We start from the raw sequence: 15,385 nt of genomic DNA, 5'->3' as shown, positions 1-15,385 counted from the left end.
ACCACACAAGGGCTAAGAAGCCCTTTATTTTTCCCACTAATACACCCCAAAAAAGGCTTTAGAACATATAATTGCACAACTGAACGGCAAATAATACCTTTTTTTGGCCACTAATAGATGCCAAAAAAGGCTTTAGAACATATAACTGCACCGCTAAACGGCAAATAACCCCCTTTTCCCCCCACAAATACACGCCAAAAAAGGCTTTAGAACATATAACTGTGCTGCACAAGGGCTAATAAGACATTTCCTAGTAATGCACCCTGTTAATGGCTGTATCACACAGCATTTGCACCCCAATAACAAGAATGGTTTGTTGGAATTACAGATGTATCATCTATTGCAAACATTAAAGCAGCAGTACTGTATAATGGCAATTTGGATCCCCAGTCAGTGCAGCAAGGTGTAATAGGATTGCTCCTATTACCCAGGCTGTAAACTCCTCTATTGGACCCTGTTCTGCTTCAATACTGTGGAATAATTCCTCACTATCCTCTCCCTACACATCTAATGCTCTTTCCCTGAACTTCTATTCAGCAAAATAAAAATTTTCAAGTCTTTCCTAGCACTTTCCTTAGCACCTGCTGAAGTACACTGGAATATGGCTGAATCCAGATGGCTGAGGCCATTTATAGGGCTGTGACATCACAGGGCTAGCTGGCTGCTGATTGGCTGCATTGGCATTGTGGGTGATCCCTCGTTCCCAGAGTTCTTTGCTCCATGTCCTAACATGTGCAGCAGCCATTTTAGGAAAAATTCGGAGCAAATCAATTTTTTTCTGAAATTCGGATCGAATTCCACTTCGTCAACTTCGATTCGCTTATCTCTAATAGTTACTCAATGTGATGAAAATGATTTTGAGGCTGCAAAAGCAAATACTATGTTAAAGGGTTTTTCATAACCCGACGGGTCCTGCAAACAAACCTTAATTACACATATCGTGCCTGTACAAGATAGTTTGTGATACTTACCATTTAGAAGAGGCGTGGATTGGCCTCCCAGGAATCCAGTGAAATGACACTTATTTTCTTTAAATCCAGCTTCCACCGGTGCCATGACCTTTACCAGGTTTCCTGCCTGTGTTATGGAAGGGATGCCACTTCCACTGTGGATGAGGCAGGCACAAGCTTCTGAATCCACCTCATCTGCGTATGTGCCAGGAAGAGAAAAAGTTCTGGCCCTGTCCACAGAAGAAGTGACATCCCGTCCAAAGCCCAGGTCTGGAAACCTGGTAAAGGATGTTAGATGTTGGCAAAGCTGGATTTTCATAAAAGGAGTGGCCAAGTTCCTGAGAGGCTTATCCATACAACTTTGGAATGGGAATTATATTACAAACTTTCTTCTACAGGCAGGTTTTGTGTACTTAAGGTGGGTTTGCAGGACCTGATAGATCCTGGAAATCCCCTTAAAAGGTGTAAAAAAATAAGAGATAAGCACATATAAACCAAATGTTACACCTCTATAAATCTTTGCAAAACAACATCTAGAATAAATATGGACATGGGTTTTGAGCTCCCTACTGTAAAAATATATAAGAGAGGTGGAATGGGTTGAAAGGTGGTGGGTGAACAGTTCAGTAAATGGGATGAGAGGTCTAATGAGAGGGGGTAAAAATTGCTCATATTAAGCTTTATAAAAAGACACATTAGAGGTGATAGAACATGTGGTCAATACAAAGAACTGTCCCACAAAATGGTAATTCCGGAACCATACAAATAACCAAGGGCAGACAGCCAATATAAACATCAATACTGGTATGGGTTCTTTACAGTTAGAGCAATCAAATTAAGCAATGTCCTACCTCAAGGGGTAGTAATGGCAGATATTCATAAAAGTAGATGTTTTGATGGTCATACATAATTACACAATGAATAGACATAACTGATGTGATAAAAGTTGAACTTGTGTACTTTTAAACCTAAGTAGCTATGTAACCCAGGAGCCACGTGGCACTAATATACTGTAGTTCCATGCCTGATTTCATATTTCTGTCTCGGGTGCCAACTTTTAGTAATCCTATGATACCCATGGTGATATATGTGCACAACAGTATCTTGGGCTGCTAATAGGTAAGGAGCCACACAAAGAGCCTCAAGTGACTCCTCAAACACTGGCGGTTTTAAACATCAGTTTGTAACGTTCAGACTCTTTGTTGGAAGACAGACTAATGTTTATGTATGTACACTGCCTGTCCAAAAAAAAGTCGCCACCTGGATTTAACTAAGCAAATAGTTATGAGCCTCTTCCTATTGGATAATTACTGCATGGGCGATTATCTTTCAGCTGGCAACAAGTTATTTAACCCCAACTGGTGCAATGAGTTGCTTCCATTTCTTAAACAACCATGTCGAAAGACACATCTCGTGGTCGTGGAAAAGATGTTAGTCTGTTTGAGAAGGGTCAAATCATTGGCGTGCATCAAGAAGAGAAAACATCTAAGGAGATTGCAGAAACTACTAAAATTGGGTTAAGTGTCCAACGCATTATTAAAAACTGGAAGGATAGTCGGGACCCATTGTATTTGAGGAAGAAATGTTGCGGGAAAAAAATCCTGAATGATCGTGATCGGCGATCACTTAAACGTTTTGTGAAATAAAATCGAAGAAAAACAACAGTAGAACTCAGGGCTATGTTTAATAGTTAAAGTAAGAGCATTTCCACACGCACAATGCGAAGGGAACTCAAGGGATTGGGACTGAACAGCTGTGTAGCCAAAAGAAAACCACTAATCAGTGAGGCAAACCAGAAAAAAAGGATTCAATTTGCTAGGGAGCATAAAGATTGGACTCTGGAGCAATGGAAGAAGGTCATGTGGTCTGATGAGCCCAGATTTACCCTGTTCCAGAGTGATGGGCGCATCAGGGTAAGAAGAGAGGCAGATGAAGTGATGCACCCATCATGCCTAGTGCCTACTGTACAAGCCTGTGGGGGCAGTGCTATGATCTGGGGTTGCTGCAGTTGGTCAGGTGTAGGTTCAACAACAGTATGTTCTCCAAGAATGAGGTCAGCTGACTACCTGAACATACTGAATGACCAGGTTATTCCATCAATGGATTTGTTCTTCCCTGATGGCACGGGCATATTCCAAGATGACAATGCCAGGATTCATCGGGCTCAAATTGTGAAAGAGTTCAGGGAGCATGAGACATCATTTTCACACATGGATTGGCCACCACAGAGTCCAGACCTTAACCCCATTGAGAATCTTTGGGATGTGCTGGAGAAGGCTTTGCGCAGCAGTCAGACTCTACCATCATCAATGCAAGATCTTGGTGAAAAATGAATGCAACACTGGATGGAAATAAATCTTGTGACATTGCAGAAGATTATCGAAAACAATGCCACAGCGAATGCATGCCGTAAAGGTGGCCCAACAAAATATTAGAGTGTGTGACCTTTTTTTTTGGGCGGCGACTTTTTTTTGGGACAGGCAGTGTAAATAGTTTTCCATGAGCTGCCAAGTGGAAGGATGAAAGGATTTAGTTTGTTCAAGGGCAAATATGCGCTTCATTCTCCTGGTACACAAAACTGACACTGCTCAAATGCAGTGGCGTACTAAGGGGGAGGGGGGGGGGGGTGGCGTGGGGAGCAGTCTGCCCCGGGTGCCGCTCTCAGGGGGGTGCCAGAAGCAATGAAGCGCTCATTGCCGGAACGCAGGGAGCTGCAGTCCTGTCACTCACCTCCTTCAGGCCGGCAGCACACAGAATGGTGAAGCAGGAGGACTTCTCCCCTCTCCACCATTCAGCCTGCAGGCACAGATCGCGCTGCCAGCCTGTGTAGGGGAATCCTGCAGCCCAGGAGTCTGCATAAGCTCTGCCCACACAATGCTGCAGCGCAATCTGTGCCTGCAGAGAAGAGAGGTATGTGAGCTTCAGGAACGGGACAAGGTGAGTAGTTGCCGTGTTTTTTTTGTTTTGTTTTTTATACAGAGAAGGTAAAGAGAGCTTTATTACTATGGAGGGGGCACAGGGAGAATTACTACTATGGAGGGGGCACAGAAGGCATTATTAATGTGAAGGGGGCACAATGGGCATTTCTACTGTAAAGGGGCACAGAGCCAGAGAGCATTACTACAATGAAGGGGGCAGAGTGGGCATTATTACTTTGAAGGGGGCACAGAGGGCATTATAACTGTGAAGGGGGCACAATGGGCATTATTACTGTGAAGGGCCACAATAGGCATTATTACTATGAAGGGGGCATAGTGGGCATTATTACTATAAAGGGGGCACAATAGGGATTATTACTATGAAGGGGGCACAATGGGGATTATTACTGTAAAGGGGGCACAAAGAGGGCATTACAACTGTGAAAGGGGCACAGAGAGGGCATAACTACTGTGAGGGGCACAATGTAGGCATAACTACTGTGAGAGGGCACAATGTGGGCATAACTACTGTGAGGGGGCACACATCTGTACAAAACTACTATGAAGGTTGTACAATGAGGGCAATACTACTGTGATGGGGTATGATATTTTTAAAGTATTGGGGAGGTGGGGTGCCAGAGAAAGGGTGCCAAACACCCTAGGAACGCCACTGCTCAAATGGTAATATGTTGATTCTTTACCTTAAAATACGTTTTCTGGACTACAATATTGATGCCATTTCCACCATCAATATCACATCAGTAAGGGCTGATCACCTTTGGAATACGGGGCAGTCATAACCCCTGGATATGAACAGTGTATAATGAGATGAAAAAATGAATCAAGCCAGCATAGGAGGCAATATGGGCAATCGTAATACATTAGTAAGTGCGAGGGGTGTAGCTATAGGAGGTGGAGAGGTAGCAGTCACTACTGGACCCAGGAGCCTGAAGGGGCCCAAAGATCCTTGTGCCACATAAGAAAATATCAGTATTATAGAAAGTGCATGCTGGGAGGGCTCTGTAATAGATTTTGCACTGGGGCCCAGAATGACTACTTTTACACTTGCATTGTTAATTCCGGTACTGAGTTCCAGCAGAGGATCTCAATACCGGAATTAAATGGATCTGTTTTGATTTTGCACATCAGGATGCATCCGTTCTGTTAGGATGCTGGTTGTGTGAAATCAAAATGGAAAAAAAATGGATCCGGCACTAAATAAATTGAAAGTCAATGGATGATGGACCCGTTTTTTAAGGCTTGTCACCATTGACTTACATCTTTTTCAGTGCCAGATCCGTTGTTTTCCGTTTTTATGACCGGACACAAAACCACAGCTTGCTGCGGTTTCGTGTCTGGTTGAAAAATGGAATGCTGCTGGGACGGAAGACATCCTGATGCATCCTGAACGGATCTCTTTCCATTCAGAATGCATGGGGACCAAACGGAAACATTTCCGGATCTCAATACCGGAAAACAACAACCTAAGCGTGAACGTAGCCTGTAAGTCCTCTTGCTAGAGAGAAGGGGTTAGGTCAAGAATTTTTGCCTCAGGCAGCATAAAGGCTATGTGCTTCCCTGCCCCTGGCCACAAAGCCCTGAGGGAAGGGGGGCCCAAGCTGAGGTCTTGCACCATGGGTCCATGAGCTTTTAGCTATGCCCCTGGTAAGTGCCTTGTATTAACATGTCTACATGATAAATACCATTTCCTGAAGTGGGACAACCCTTTTAATGGGACATTCAGAGATCATGTACAATACTGGATTTATATGTCTCATTCCCACAATCACAGCTGAGTTCTCCCTTTTTCCCCAGTAGTCACAGCAGGCTGATACCCTTTCATTCATGGTCATGGCAGCCCCCTATGTGTCTTAAAGGGGTTGTCCGGGTTCAGAGCTGAATCCGGACATAACCATAGTTTCACCCAGACAGCCCCACTGATGTTAGCATCGGAGCATGAACTCTCCCTTGCTCTGCGCTGGATTGCGCAGGGCAAGCAAACTTTAATTTACAATAACACACTGCTAGGCAGAGGCTTCCACCCAGCAGTGAGCCCAGTGACGTCACCCTAGCAGTTTTACAGGCTATGGCAGCACTAAAGACCGCCCATCAGTGCCGGTGACGCCACTGGGCTCACTGCTGGGTGGAAGCCTCTGCCTGGCAGCCGTATGGAGAGCTCAGTTCGTCACCGGAACTCCACAAAATGCTTTTGCCCTGCGCGATTCAGCGCAGGACAAAGGAGAGCATCGGAGCATGAACTGCTCCGATGCTCAAGTCAGGGGGGCTGTCTGGGTGAAAATGAGGATATGTCCGGGTTCAGCTCTGAACCCGGACAACCCCTTTAAGGAAAATTTAAATGAGATTGCACAGCTATATGTGGTAGCATAAATGGTATTATATTGCCCACTATTTTACCTGCATGTAGATGAAAAACATGCATATTCCCAGATTTGTGATCTGTTCATTACCTTTCGAGAAGTGTCTCTACTTCTTGTACTTCCTCCATAACCTCATCTTTATTGGAAAGATACCGTGGCTGAAACTTTCGATACTGGAAGTCATATAACATAACCACCACCAGACTTGTCATTTCATCTGGCTAAAGGAAGAGAAAAGCATTATATATTATGTATATTTTATACTTCTATACCATGTAGTCATACCTCATATATTTTAAAAGGTTTTTGGAAAATATATAATTGATGACTTATCCTCAGCATAGGCCACCAATATGTGATTGCGAGGATTTGACCTCTGATACTTTCACTATTCACTATTCATTCCCATGGGGCAAAGCTGCAGTCAGTGCCACCAGCATGTCCTGTAGCCCCCTCATCATTACATTGTTTATCTGGGATACCGACATGCTAGAGTCTTAAAAAATGGATGGGGGGAGAGGGCATTGTCTATGCAGCCGCTATATGCCAACTATATTCTGACATAAAATATACTTAGATTATTTCCCAGTAGATGGTACTCACCAAAGGTTGGGAATGATAGAAGCCACTGACTAGTAATATCGTCTCAAGAAGATCTTGATCTGTGAAGAAATAAAATAATGACCCTTTCAGTGGATGTGGATGGAAAACATAAGTAGATCCAATTGTATACCAAAAAAAAAATTTCATGCACACTTTTTACAAAGGAATTTTTTTTCAAATTAGAAATAAATAAAAATGAAGGCCTCATCGGGACATTGTGAAACTTCTGTCCCAGCTACAACCTAAGAATCTCCGGCAAAAACATCTGACACATGTGAACTTTGGCTACAAAGGCAGAAGCCCCATTTTATACAGATGGATGACCCTGGGAGCATATTTCACAAAGTATATATATACACCACTAAATATCTATCAGGATTCTATATTTTCTGATAAATCTTAAGCAGCTGTAAATAGACTTTACGATAGCTTTCGTTTTTACGCTCCCTAGGTGCTAACAATTTATCTGAGATCAACTGAAATGTCCAAGTATTATCAGTATTTGCTAAATCTTATCACAAGAGAAATAATGAAATTGTATGAAGTGGTAGCTAGCAACAAATACTGTTACTACCAGCAAACCTCCTCACAGATGTCCCTTGGAGGTCACTTTTCCACTTATGAAAGAGATACGGCCAGTGTTGGTCTATTTGAGCCACATGTCGCAACTTTTATGTAAATCAAACTGGAAGATTTAGCCTAAGTCGCACTTTAACGGAAGTAAATTGGTAAAGTCATCTACTGTTTAACACTACCGTAGTACTGTCTCGTGGAGACAGCATCACCTAAATAGATATGGCGTCTATTGTTCCTGGTGATCAGCTGTTATATTCAGGGAGGGTCATGGCACATATTTCCCTTATAGTGACCACTGTAGGGGAAGTGTAGTATTACATGGCTCCTATTCATTCCCAATCATCTAATATGTGAGTCCACCAAAGATACTCTTAATAGGGCATATAGACAAGTGGTTTGTTCTTGTGGGGCGATCACTTTAATAACCGCACACCAAAAAAAAGCAGGCTTTATGAAATGAAAGAGGCTGAACCAGTATTTTTGGTAGCACTGATGGTCATTTAACAAAGGAAAGTTACATCTACGGTCAACTTGAAAAGGTTGTCTGACCCCCAAGGCAATTTTAATTATGGCCCTGAAAGTGATTAGCATTAAGGAAAAACTGGATTCGCTACTTAGGGACATAGTAAATGGGTGCCACAATGCATGTGACAATAGATTGGAAGTCATACTGTACTTCTGGTTTAAAGGAGGCCAGAAGGAGGGGATGTGTCCCTCTGTGCTAGAACAGAGCATGGGTAAATTGGTGAGTGGCTTTTTTTTACTTTATACTTATCACTTTTCAGGCCATAAACAGATTGCTTTGGGAGTTAGACAACCCCTTTAATGGAGCATACAACTGCACGTAAGAGGGTCATTTCTATGTGTGGCCCTTGACCTAATTATGGGACGTTACTTGAGCACAGCGAAGAAGCAATGAACCTGTAGCAACTTTCTTTCAACACCATGCTTGATAGCAATAGGTACAAGGCTTGGTGGTTACAAGAATATTATAGGCACAGTGCTTGATGGTTACTAGTCACAACAGAAGTCTCTTTTAGGGTACAGCCACAAGTGGCATGTATCTTTAGGGGTGTTCCACAAAAAAAACTGTTTAAAAAAATAAAATCACATCTACATGCTGTGAAAATTTTCTGAAAAAGACTCTGCACATACCTTGATACACAGTGCGGATTTCCACCAGGGATTTCACCCTTTGCAATACAGAGGATGAAATCCATGAACTATTTTCTGCAAAAAGAGGGCACACAGCTTTTCCGTTACAGTCTTTACTGAACATATTGGTTAACCTTAGGCTGACTCTTTCTCAACCTGTGCTCAAAACATCAACATTACCCAGAGCCTTCCTCAGTCCATAGTACAGACAATGTTGAAGAAGTGGTCTGCAACTGTATGTCTCCGGGGGCACCTCTGCTTAAAGGGAACCTGTCAACAACTTTATGCTGCCCATACTAATGGAAGAATAAAGTAGAGACAGGTGGGTTGATTTCAGCGGTCTGTAATTTAAAACTTAAAAGTGGTTTCCGAAAACCAACATCACCAGACTAGGCCTGGAAAAGCCATGGCCACCTGAGAAGAGTCATGGTTATTCATGAATTCCTGCTCTCCGGCTGATGACTGACAGTTTTCTACCTAGTTTTCTCCCTTTCTCTCTAGGAGAGAACTGCCAATCATCAGCAGATGGGCGGGGGGTGCAGGGGATTATAATAACCAGGACTCTTCTCTGGTAGATTTGACTCTTCTCAAGGCCTGTGTTGCAATGATTGAGGCTGGTTCTCTGCAACCACTTACTTTTAGCTCATGAGTGACACACCGCTGACATCAGCATTTCTGTCACCATTTTATGCTGCCCTCAGTAAGGTCAGCATAAAGTTGATGACAGGTCCCCTTTAAGGCATCTAAGATGCAGCAGTCCCGGCAGTTCACCACTGAACAGGATCTCAGGATCAACAGTCTCTGACTGGACCCAACTTCACTCTTATAGATGAGGCTGGTTTGCTACTGCATTAGTACTGGGCAGTCTGCCAAGTTACATCTGCCACACTGTACTCTGTACAGCGAGATATACAATTCATTGTGAGGCGCACAAAAGCATCCCATATATATCTCTCACCACTAAAATGGGGGCCGTACAACACCGCTTTCCAGCGTCCACCCCGGTGACCGGAATCCATGCAGCACAGGTGTCCGCCTGCATAAGCACATATAACACAACCAGCACTGAACAATACATGCACAGAAAGGGCGGTTATAATAAACAGTCATACAAGGCAAAACACTGCAAACATATCAAATCACAGCAAATAAAATTCAGGTCAGATGCATCTTTGGAAAGGGATTTCAGGTTTGCAGGTAGTTTAGCTCAACCACCATCTACATATATAAGTGAGGCACCAGGATAACGGCCGTCATTCATCCTTGGCATAAAGGAATGCGTGGCCGTATGGTTGTCCTAGTTTTAAAGTCAGATAAATGATATATGGCCAATATATTGTACATGAATAAAGAGACAGGAAGGCACAGACAGAAGATAGAGTCGTTAGAGGGGAACTCCAGAAAGATCTCCCCGGGGAAGAATAAGTTGTCAAAATTGAGCTATAAAAATGAAAAAGTCATTTTTTATATTTCTCATTGTGCATAGGTCACAATGTTGAAGACAGGAATATTATTCCGTCAGTGAGAGCAATTCACATGGATCATTGACAGAACTCAGATTCTGACTGCATGGATATTGCCTGAAATTGCAATAAATGTATAGCTTCAAAAAATGGAAGCTAAAGTGGAAATCACACAGTGCAGTTGCTATTTATCAGCCTCATTTTTTATATAATATTATTTGATAAGACTCCTATTTTAATTTCTTATTAGGCTCCATGGTGATTACAGCTCTGCTCTACTGAAACAGAACTCCAAATCCCGTGCAAATAAAAAAAATTAATTAGCAGAGAATATTGGACCTAAACACAAGATGGTGCCCACACCCCCGTTATTAAAAAGTAATAAAAAAAAGTAATTCACAGCACAGGCTTTCTGTGATATGTATTATGTATAATATATTAATAAGAAGGTTGCCATGCACATGATAGATACACTCACCTAAAGAATTATTAGGAACACCTGTTCTATTTCTCATTAATGCGATTATCTAGTCAACCAATCACATGGCAGTTGCTTCAATGCAGGTAGGGTTGTGGTCCTGGTCAAGACAATCTCCTGAACTCCAAACTGAATGTCAGAATGGGAAAGAAAGGTGGGCTACAGACAGGGGCGTAGCTATAGGCTCATGGGCCCTGGTGCAAGAGTTCAATTTGGGCCCCCCCTACCCCACAGCAGAAGTATATGCCAATCGTCCACCAGCAAGGCAGCTGGCACTGGGATCTCCATGTTATTGGTCAGTTAATACAGGCTGTGTGGGTCCATTGGAAGCTATCCAAGGCATCACAAGGAACTGCTGTTTGGCATTACATTTGTTGTAGTTGTGCATTGTAGATGTAGCAGAGATGAGTTTGTCACTTGCCTAAGATTGAGGGGGGGGGGGGGGCAGTTTGTCACTTGCCCAAGACTGAGGGGGGGGGGGGCAGTTTGTCACTTGCCCAAGACTGAGGGGGGGCAGTTTGTCACTTGCCTAAGGGGGGCCTCCCAGGCTGTGCACATTAATCCTGGCTGATCGATTGCTGCCTGCTGCAGTCACATGATGCATGATGAGAATACTGAGATTTCCTAAAGGGTGTATTGACTGGTCTGGTCTGGGCTTATTATCACGATCTCACCGGCGCTCCCACCAGGCGGGTCAGAGCCCGGATTCACTCAGGACAGACATAAAGTCGCAGTCACTCACTCACTGGACCGACCGGACCAGGACCCCGGTCGGTCGGACGCTCACCTCAGTAAGTCAGTCAGGTCAGTCAGTGTGTCTCGCAGTCACACTCGCAGGATAGGAGAGCAGTGGCGTAGCGTGGGTTGCCTGCACCTGGGGCAAGCCAAAAATGGTGCCCCCCCCCCTACCCCGGGCACGCCCCTTTTAACAAATACTGTAGTAGATCACTAGAAGTCCTATGTAACACAGTGATAACTCTCTGAGTACAGATAATGTTGTAGATGGGTGTGAGGCCCCAGAATTCAGAACACACACAGTGTTACCTGAAGTCTGGGGCCGGGCTGAGGCAGTGTGGGTCAAATTCTATATACCCCTTACCCTACCGAGAAACAGATATGTGCATGGATAATATTATTACAGGAGAATGCCGCACCATACCTGTTACATCCAGTGACGTCTCCTGTGATGTAGACTCTCCTCGACGTCTTCATTCAGAGATAAGACCACCATGATACCTTCTTTCTGCCGCTTCTCGTCTCTGCAGAGTTTCACAGAAAAAAATTTAGGTTCCTCACTTTACTATAAACCTCTCCTTCCTGGTGTCTCAACAACTCATCCTGCTGCCCCCCAATATTGTGCTAGAGCCAGACAGATAGTCCCCCATTCCCCATAATATTATTTCCCCTGTATAATATAATGCCCCCCTCTTTGTTATTAATATAATGGCCCCCTCTTTGTTATTAATATAATGGCCCGCTCTTTATTATTAATATAATGGCCCGCTCTTTATTATTAATATAATGGCCCGCTCTTTATTATTAATATAATGGCCCCTCTTTATTATTAATATAATGGCCCGCTCTTTATTATTAATATAATGGCCCGCTCTTTATTATTAATATAATGGCCCCTCTTTATTATTAATATAATGGCCCGCTCTTTATTATTAATATAATGGCCCCTCTTTAATAACAAAGAGGGGGCCATTATATTAATAACAAAGAGGGGGCCATTATATTAATAATAAAGAGGGGGCCATTATATTAATAATAAAGAGGGGGCCATTATATTAATAATAAAGAGGGGGCCATTATATTAATAATAAAGAGGGGGCCATTATATTAATAATAATGTATTGGCCCCCTCTTTATTATTAATGTATTGGCCCCCTCTTTATTATTAATGTAATGGCCCCCTCTTTATTATTAATGTAATGGCCCCCTCGTTGTTAATATAATGTCCCCCTCTTATTAATACTATGATGTCCACTGAGTACTGTCAGTGGTCCTCCTCTCGTGCCCCCAGTGCCTCTGCAATAAGGGTAGAACGTAGGGTACATAAAAAAAAAATAATAATTAATACTTACCTCTCTCTCCTTCACAGCTTGTGGCATTCTGGTACAGGCGGTCACCAATGCCTCGCTCACTGTGCCTTCCCGCGCCGCGTCATCGCGTCATCTCGCGAGATCCGACGCAGGAGGTCACAGTGAGGTACGTGACTAAGTCCTGCGTCGCACCTCAACTGAAGCCGCTCCCCCGGCCCCTCCTCACTTCAGCTGCCCTGCAGTGCGTGTCACGCAGGGCCTCTCCTCTCGGCCTCCGCTCCGCCCCCTGTAAATCGTATTTTAGTTATTCAGCTGCGGCTGCGCTCTCCTGGCGTGAGGGGGCCCTGTGGGCCCCCCTGACTCAGGGGCCCGGTCGCAATTGCGACCGCTGCGACCCCTATAGCTACGCCACTGGCTACAGAAGACCCCACCGGGTACCACTCATCTCCACTACAAATAGCAAAAAGAGGCTACAATTTGCACGAGCTCACCAAAATTGGACTGTTGAAGACTGGAAAAATGTTGCCTGGTCTGATGAGTCTCGAGTTCTGTTGAGACATTCAAATGGTAGAGTCCGAATTTGGCGTAAACAGAATAAGAACATGTATCCATCATGCCTTGTTACCACTGTGCAGGCTGGTGGTGGTGGTGTAATGGTGTGGGGGATGTTTTCTGGGCACACTTTAGGCCCCTTAGTGCCAATTGGCCATTGTTTAAATGCCATGGGCTACCTGAGCATTGTTTCTGACCATGTCCATCCCTTCATGACCACCATGTACCCATCCTCTGATCAGGGGCTGACTGGCAACTTTTGGCCCAGGGGGCAAGTAACACCCAGAGGCCCACTGAGCCAACCAACCCCCCCGCCCCAACTTTCGTCAGCCATGTAAATTAGAACACAGTAAAACAAAATAAACTAGGCATGCTCCGATATATCGGCCGCCGAAACACATCAGCCGAAAATTGCATTTTTGGTATAATGCCGAAAGTGTCATTTTCTGGCTGATACAGTGTTGCATCCGTGTATTCTCTCCTCCCCGCTGGGCGCTGCTCTGTGTCCCCCCCATGACACTTGATGACTTTTGCAGGAGAAACTGTATATTGTGTGGCACAGTGTAGGCTATATGTGTATAACAAACATATTTCATTTGAAAACTTACAGTTACTTGACCCTTGGGGATCTCGGACGCCACTTCCACGCTTTGGCCGGGGGCTCGGCGGAGCTGATGTTGTGTTTTATCCTAATGAGAAAGATTTCATAATAAGGATTTGGAGAAGGGGCAGAGGGGTCACAGAGCAGGGAGAGGCTGGGGCTGCTACTAGGGGGTCATACCATGGGGGAGTAATAAAGCCCACCATAATGCCCCACCCCCCCAGTAGAAATAATTCTCCTTATAATAGACAGTGCACAAAATACCCCCTTGTAATATCCCCAGTTGAGCTAATGTCCCCATAGTACCCCCTATAATGTGCCAGTAGCCACACAGGGCCCCCCTATAATGTGCCTGTAGCCATATGCCCCCCCATAATGTGCCAGTAGCCATAGGTCCCCTATAATCTGCCAGTAGCCATAGCCCCCCTATAATCTGCCAGTAGCCATAGCCCCCCCTATAATCTGCCAGTAGCCATAGCCCCCCTATAATCTGCCAGTAGCCATAGCCCCCCTATAATCTGCCAGTAGCCATAGCCCCCCCTATAATCTGCCAGTAGCCATAGCCCCCCCTATAATCTGCCAGTAGCCATAGCCCCCCCCCTATAATCTGCCAGTAGCCATAGCCCCCCCTGTAATCTGCCAGTAGCCATAGGTCCCCCATAATGTGCCAGTAGCCATAGGTCCCCCATAATGTGCCAGTAGCCATAGCCCCCCCCTATAATCTGCCAGTAGCCATAGGCCCCCCACTAATGTGCCAGTAGCCAGATAGGGCCCCCCCACTAATGTGCCAGGAGTAGCCAGATTGTGCCCCCCTGCCCCCCACCCCCCTCATAAAGTGCCAGCCCAGTAGACTACTGGGCTGGCACTTTATGAGGGGGGTGGGGGGCAGGGGGCCGGGGCACAATCTGGCTAGTGGTGGCTACTCCTGGCACATTATAGGAGGGCCCCCCCTAATCTGGCTACCACTGGCAGTAGTAGCCAGATTAGGGGGGGGCCCCCCTATAATGTGCCAGGAGTAGCCACCACTAGCCAGATTGTGCCCCCTGCCCCCCACCCCCCTCATAAAGTGCCAGCCCAGTAGTAGCCAGATAGGGACAAAAATAAAGAAAAAAAAATAAAAATGTCAGTCAGACATACTTACCTCCCTGCTTCTCTGGACTACTCCGGTCCCGCCTCCAGCCAGGCGCCAGCACACACTGCAATCACTTTACGGCAGCGGCTCAGTTAGGCCGCAGGACCGGCGCAGGTGGCGCGATGACGTCATCGCGCCGATGACGTCATCGCGCCGCCTGCGCCGCCTGCGCCGGTCCGGCGGCCTGTCTGATAGGCTGCCGCAACACGCCTCCACTGCTCCCCTGCTCCCCGTCTCCCTGGCATAAAGCGGATGTTTATTCCGGCCCGGCCGGCCGGCCGGCCGGGACAGCAAGCCAGGGAGGCCCGGGGGGCAATTGCCCCCCTGCCCCCCGGCCCAGTCCGCCCCTGCCTCTGATGGCTACTTCCAGCAGGATAATGCACCATGTCACAAAGCTCAAATCATTTCAAATTGATTTCTTGAACATGACAATGAGTTCACTGTACTAAAATGGCCCCCACAGTCACCAGATCTCAACCGAATAGAGCATCTTTGGGATGTGGTGGAACGGGAGCTTCGTGCCCTGGATGTGCA

The 15,385-nt window shown here is 45.3% G+C and overlaps 1 protein-coding gene across 2 annotated transcripts in view; it reads right to left on the bottom strand.

Annotated features, from left to right (window-relative positions):
- Positions 1 to 15,385, bottom strand: part of NSUN7 (NOP2/Sun RNA methyltransferase family member 7) — a 77,809-nt gene that overhangs the window by 38,001 nt on the left and 24,423 nt on the right. For both annotated transcript variants that reach the window (XM_044291688.1, XM_044291760.1), the window contains exons 3-4: positions 6,850 to 6,908; positions 6,337 to 6,467 (exon numbers count right to left, since the gene is read on the bottom strand). In XM_044291688.1, coding sequence (XP_044147623.1) covers positions 6,337 to 6,467; positions 6,850 to 6,908 — 190 coding nt within the window. The remainder of the gene's footprint in view (positions 1 to 6,336; positions 6,468 to 6,849; positions 6,909 to 15,385) is intronic.

The sequence above is a fragment of the Bufo gargarizans genome, chromosome 1 (genome assembly GCF_014858855.1).
Source record: "Bufo gargarizans isolate SCDJY-AF-19 chromosome 1, ASM1485885v1, whole genome shotgun sequence".
Lineage (NCBI taxonomy): Eukaryota > Metazoa > Chordata > Amphibia > Anura > Bufonidae > Bufo > Bufo gargarizans.
Note: the sequence above shows the minus strand (reverse complement) of the source record. Positions and strands in the feature narration are given on the sequence as shown.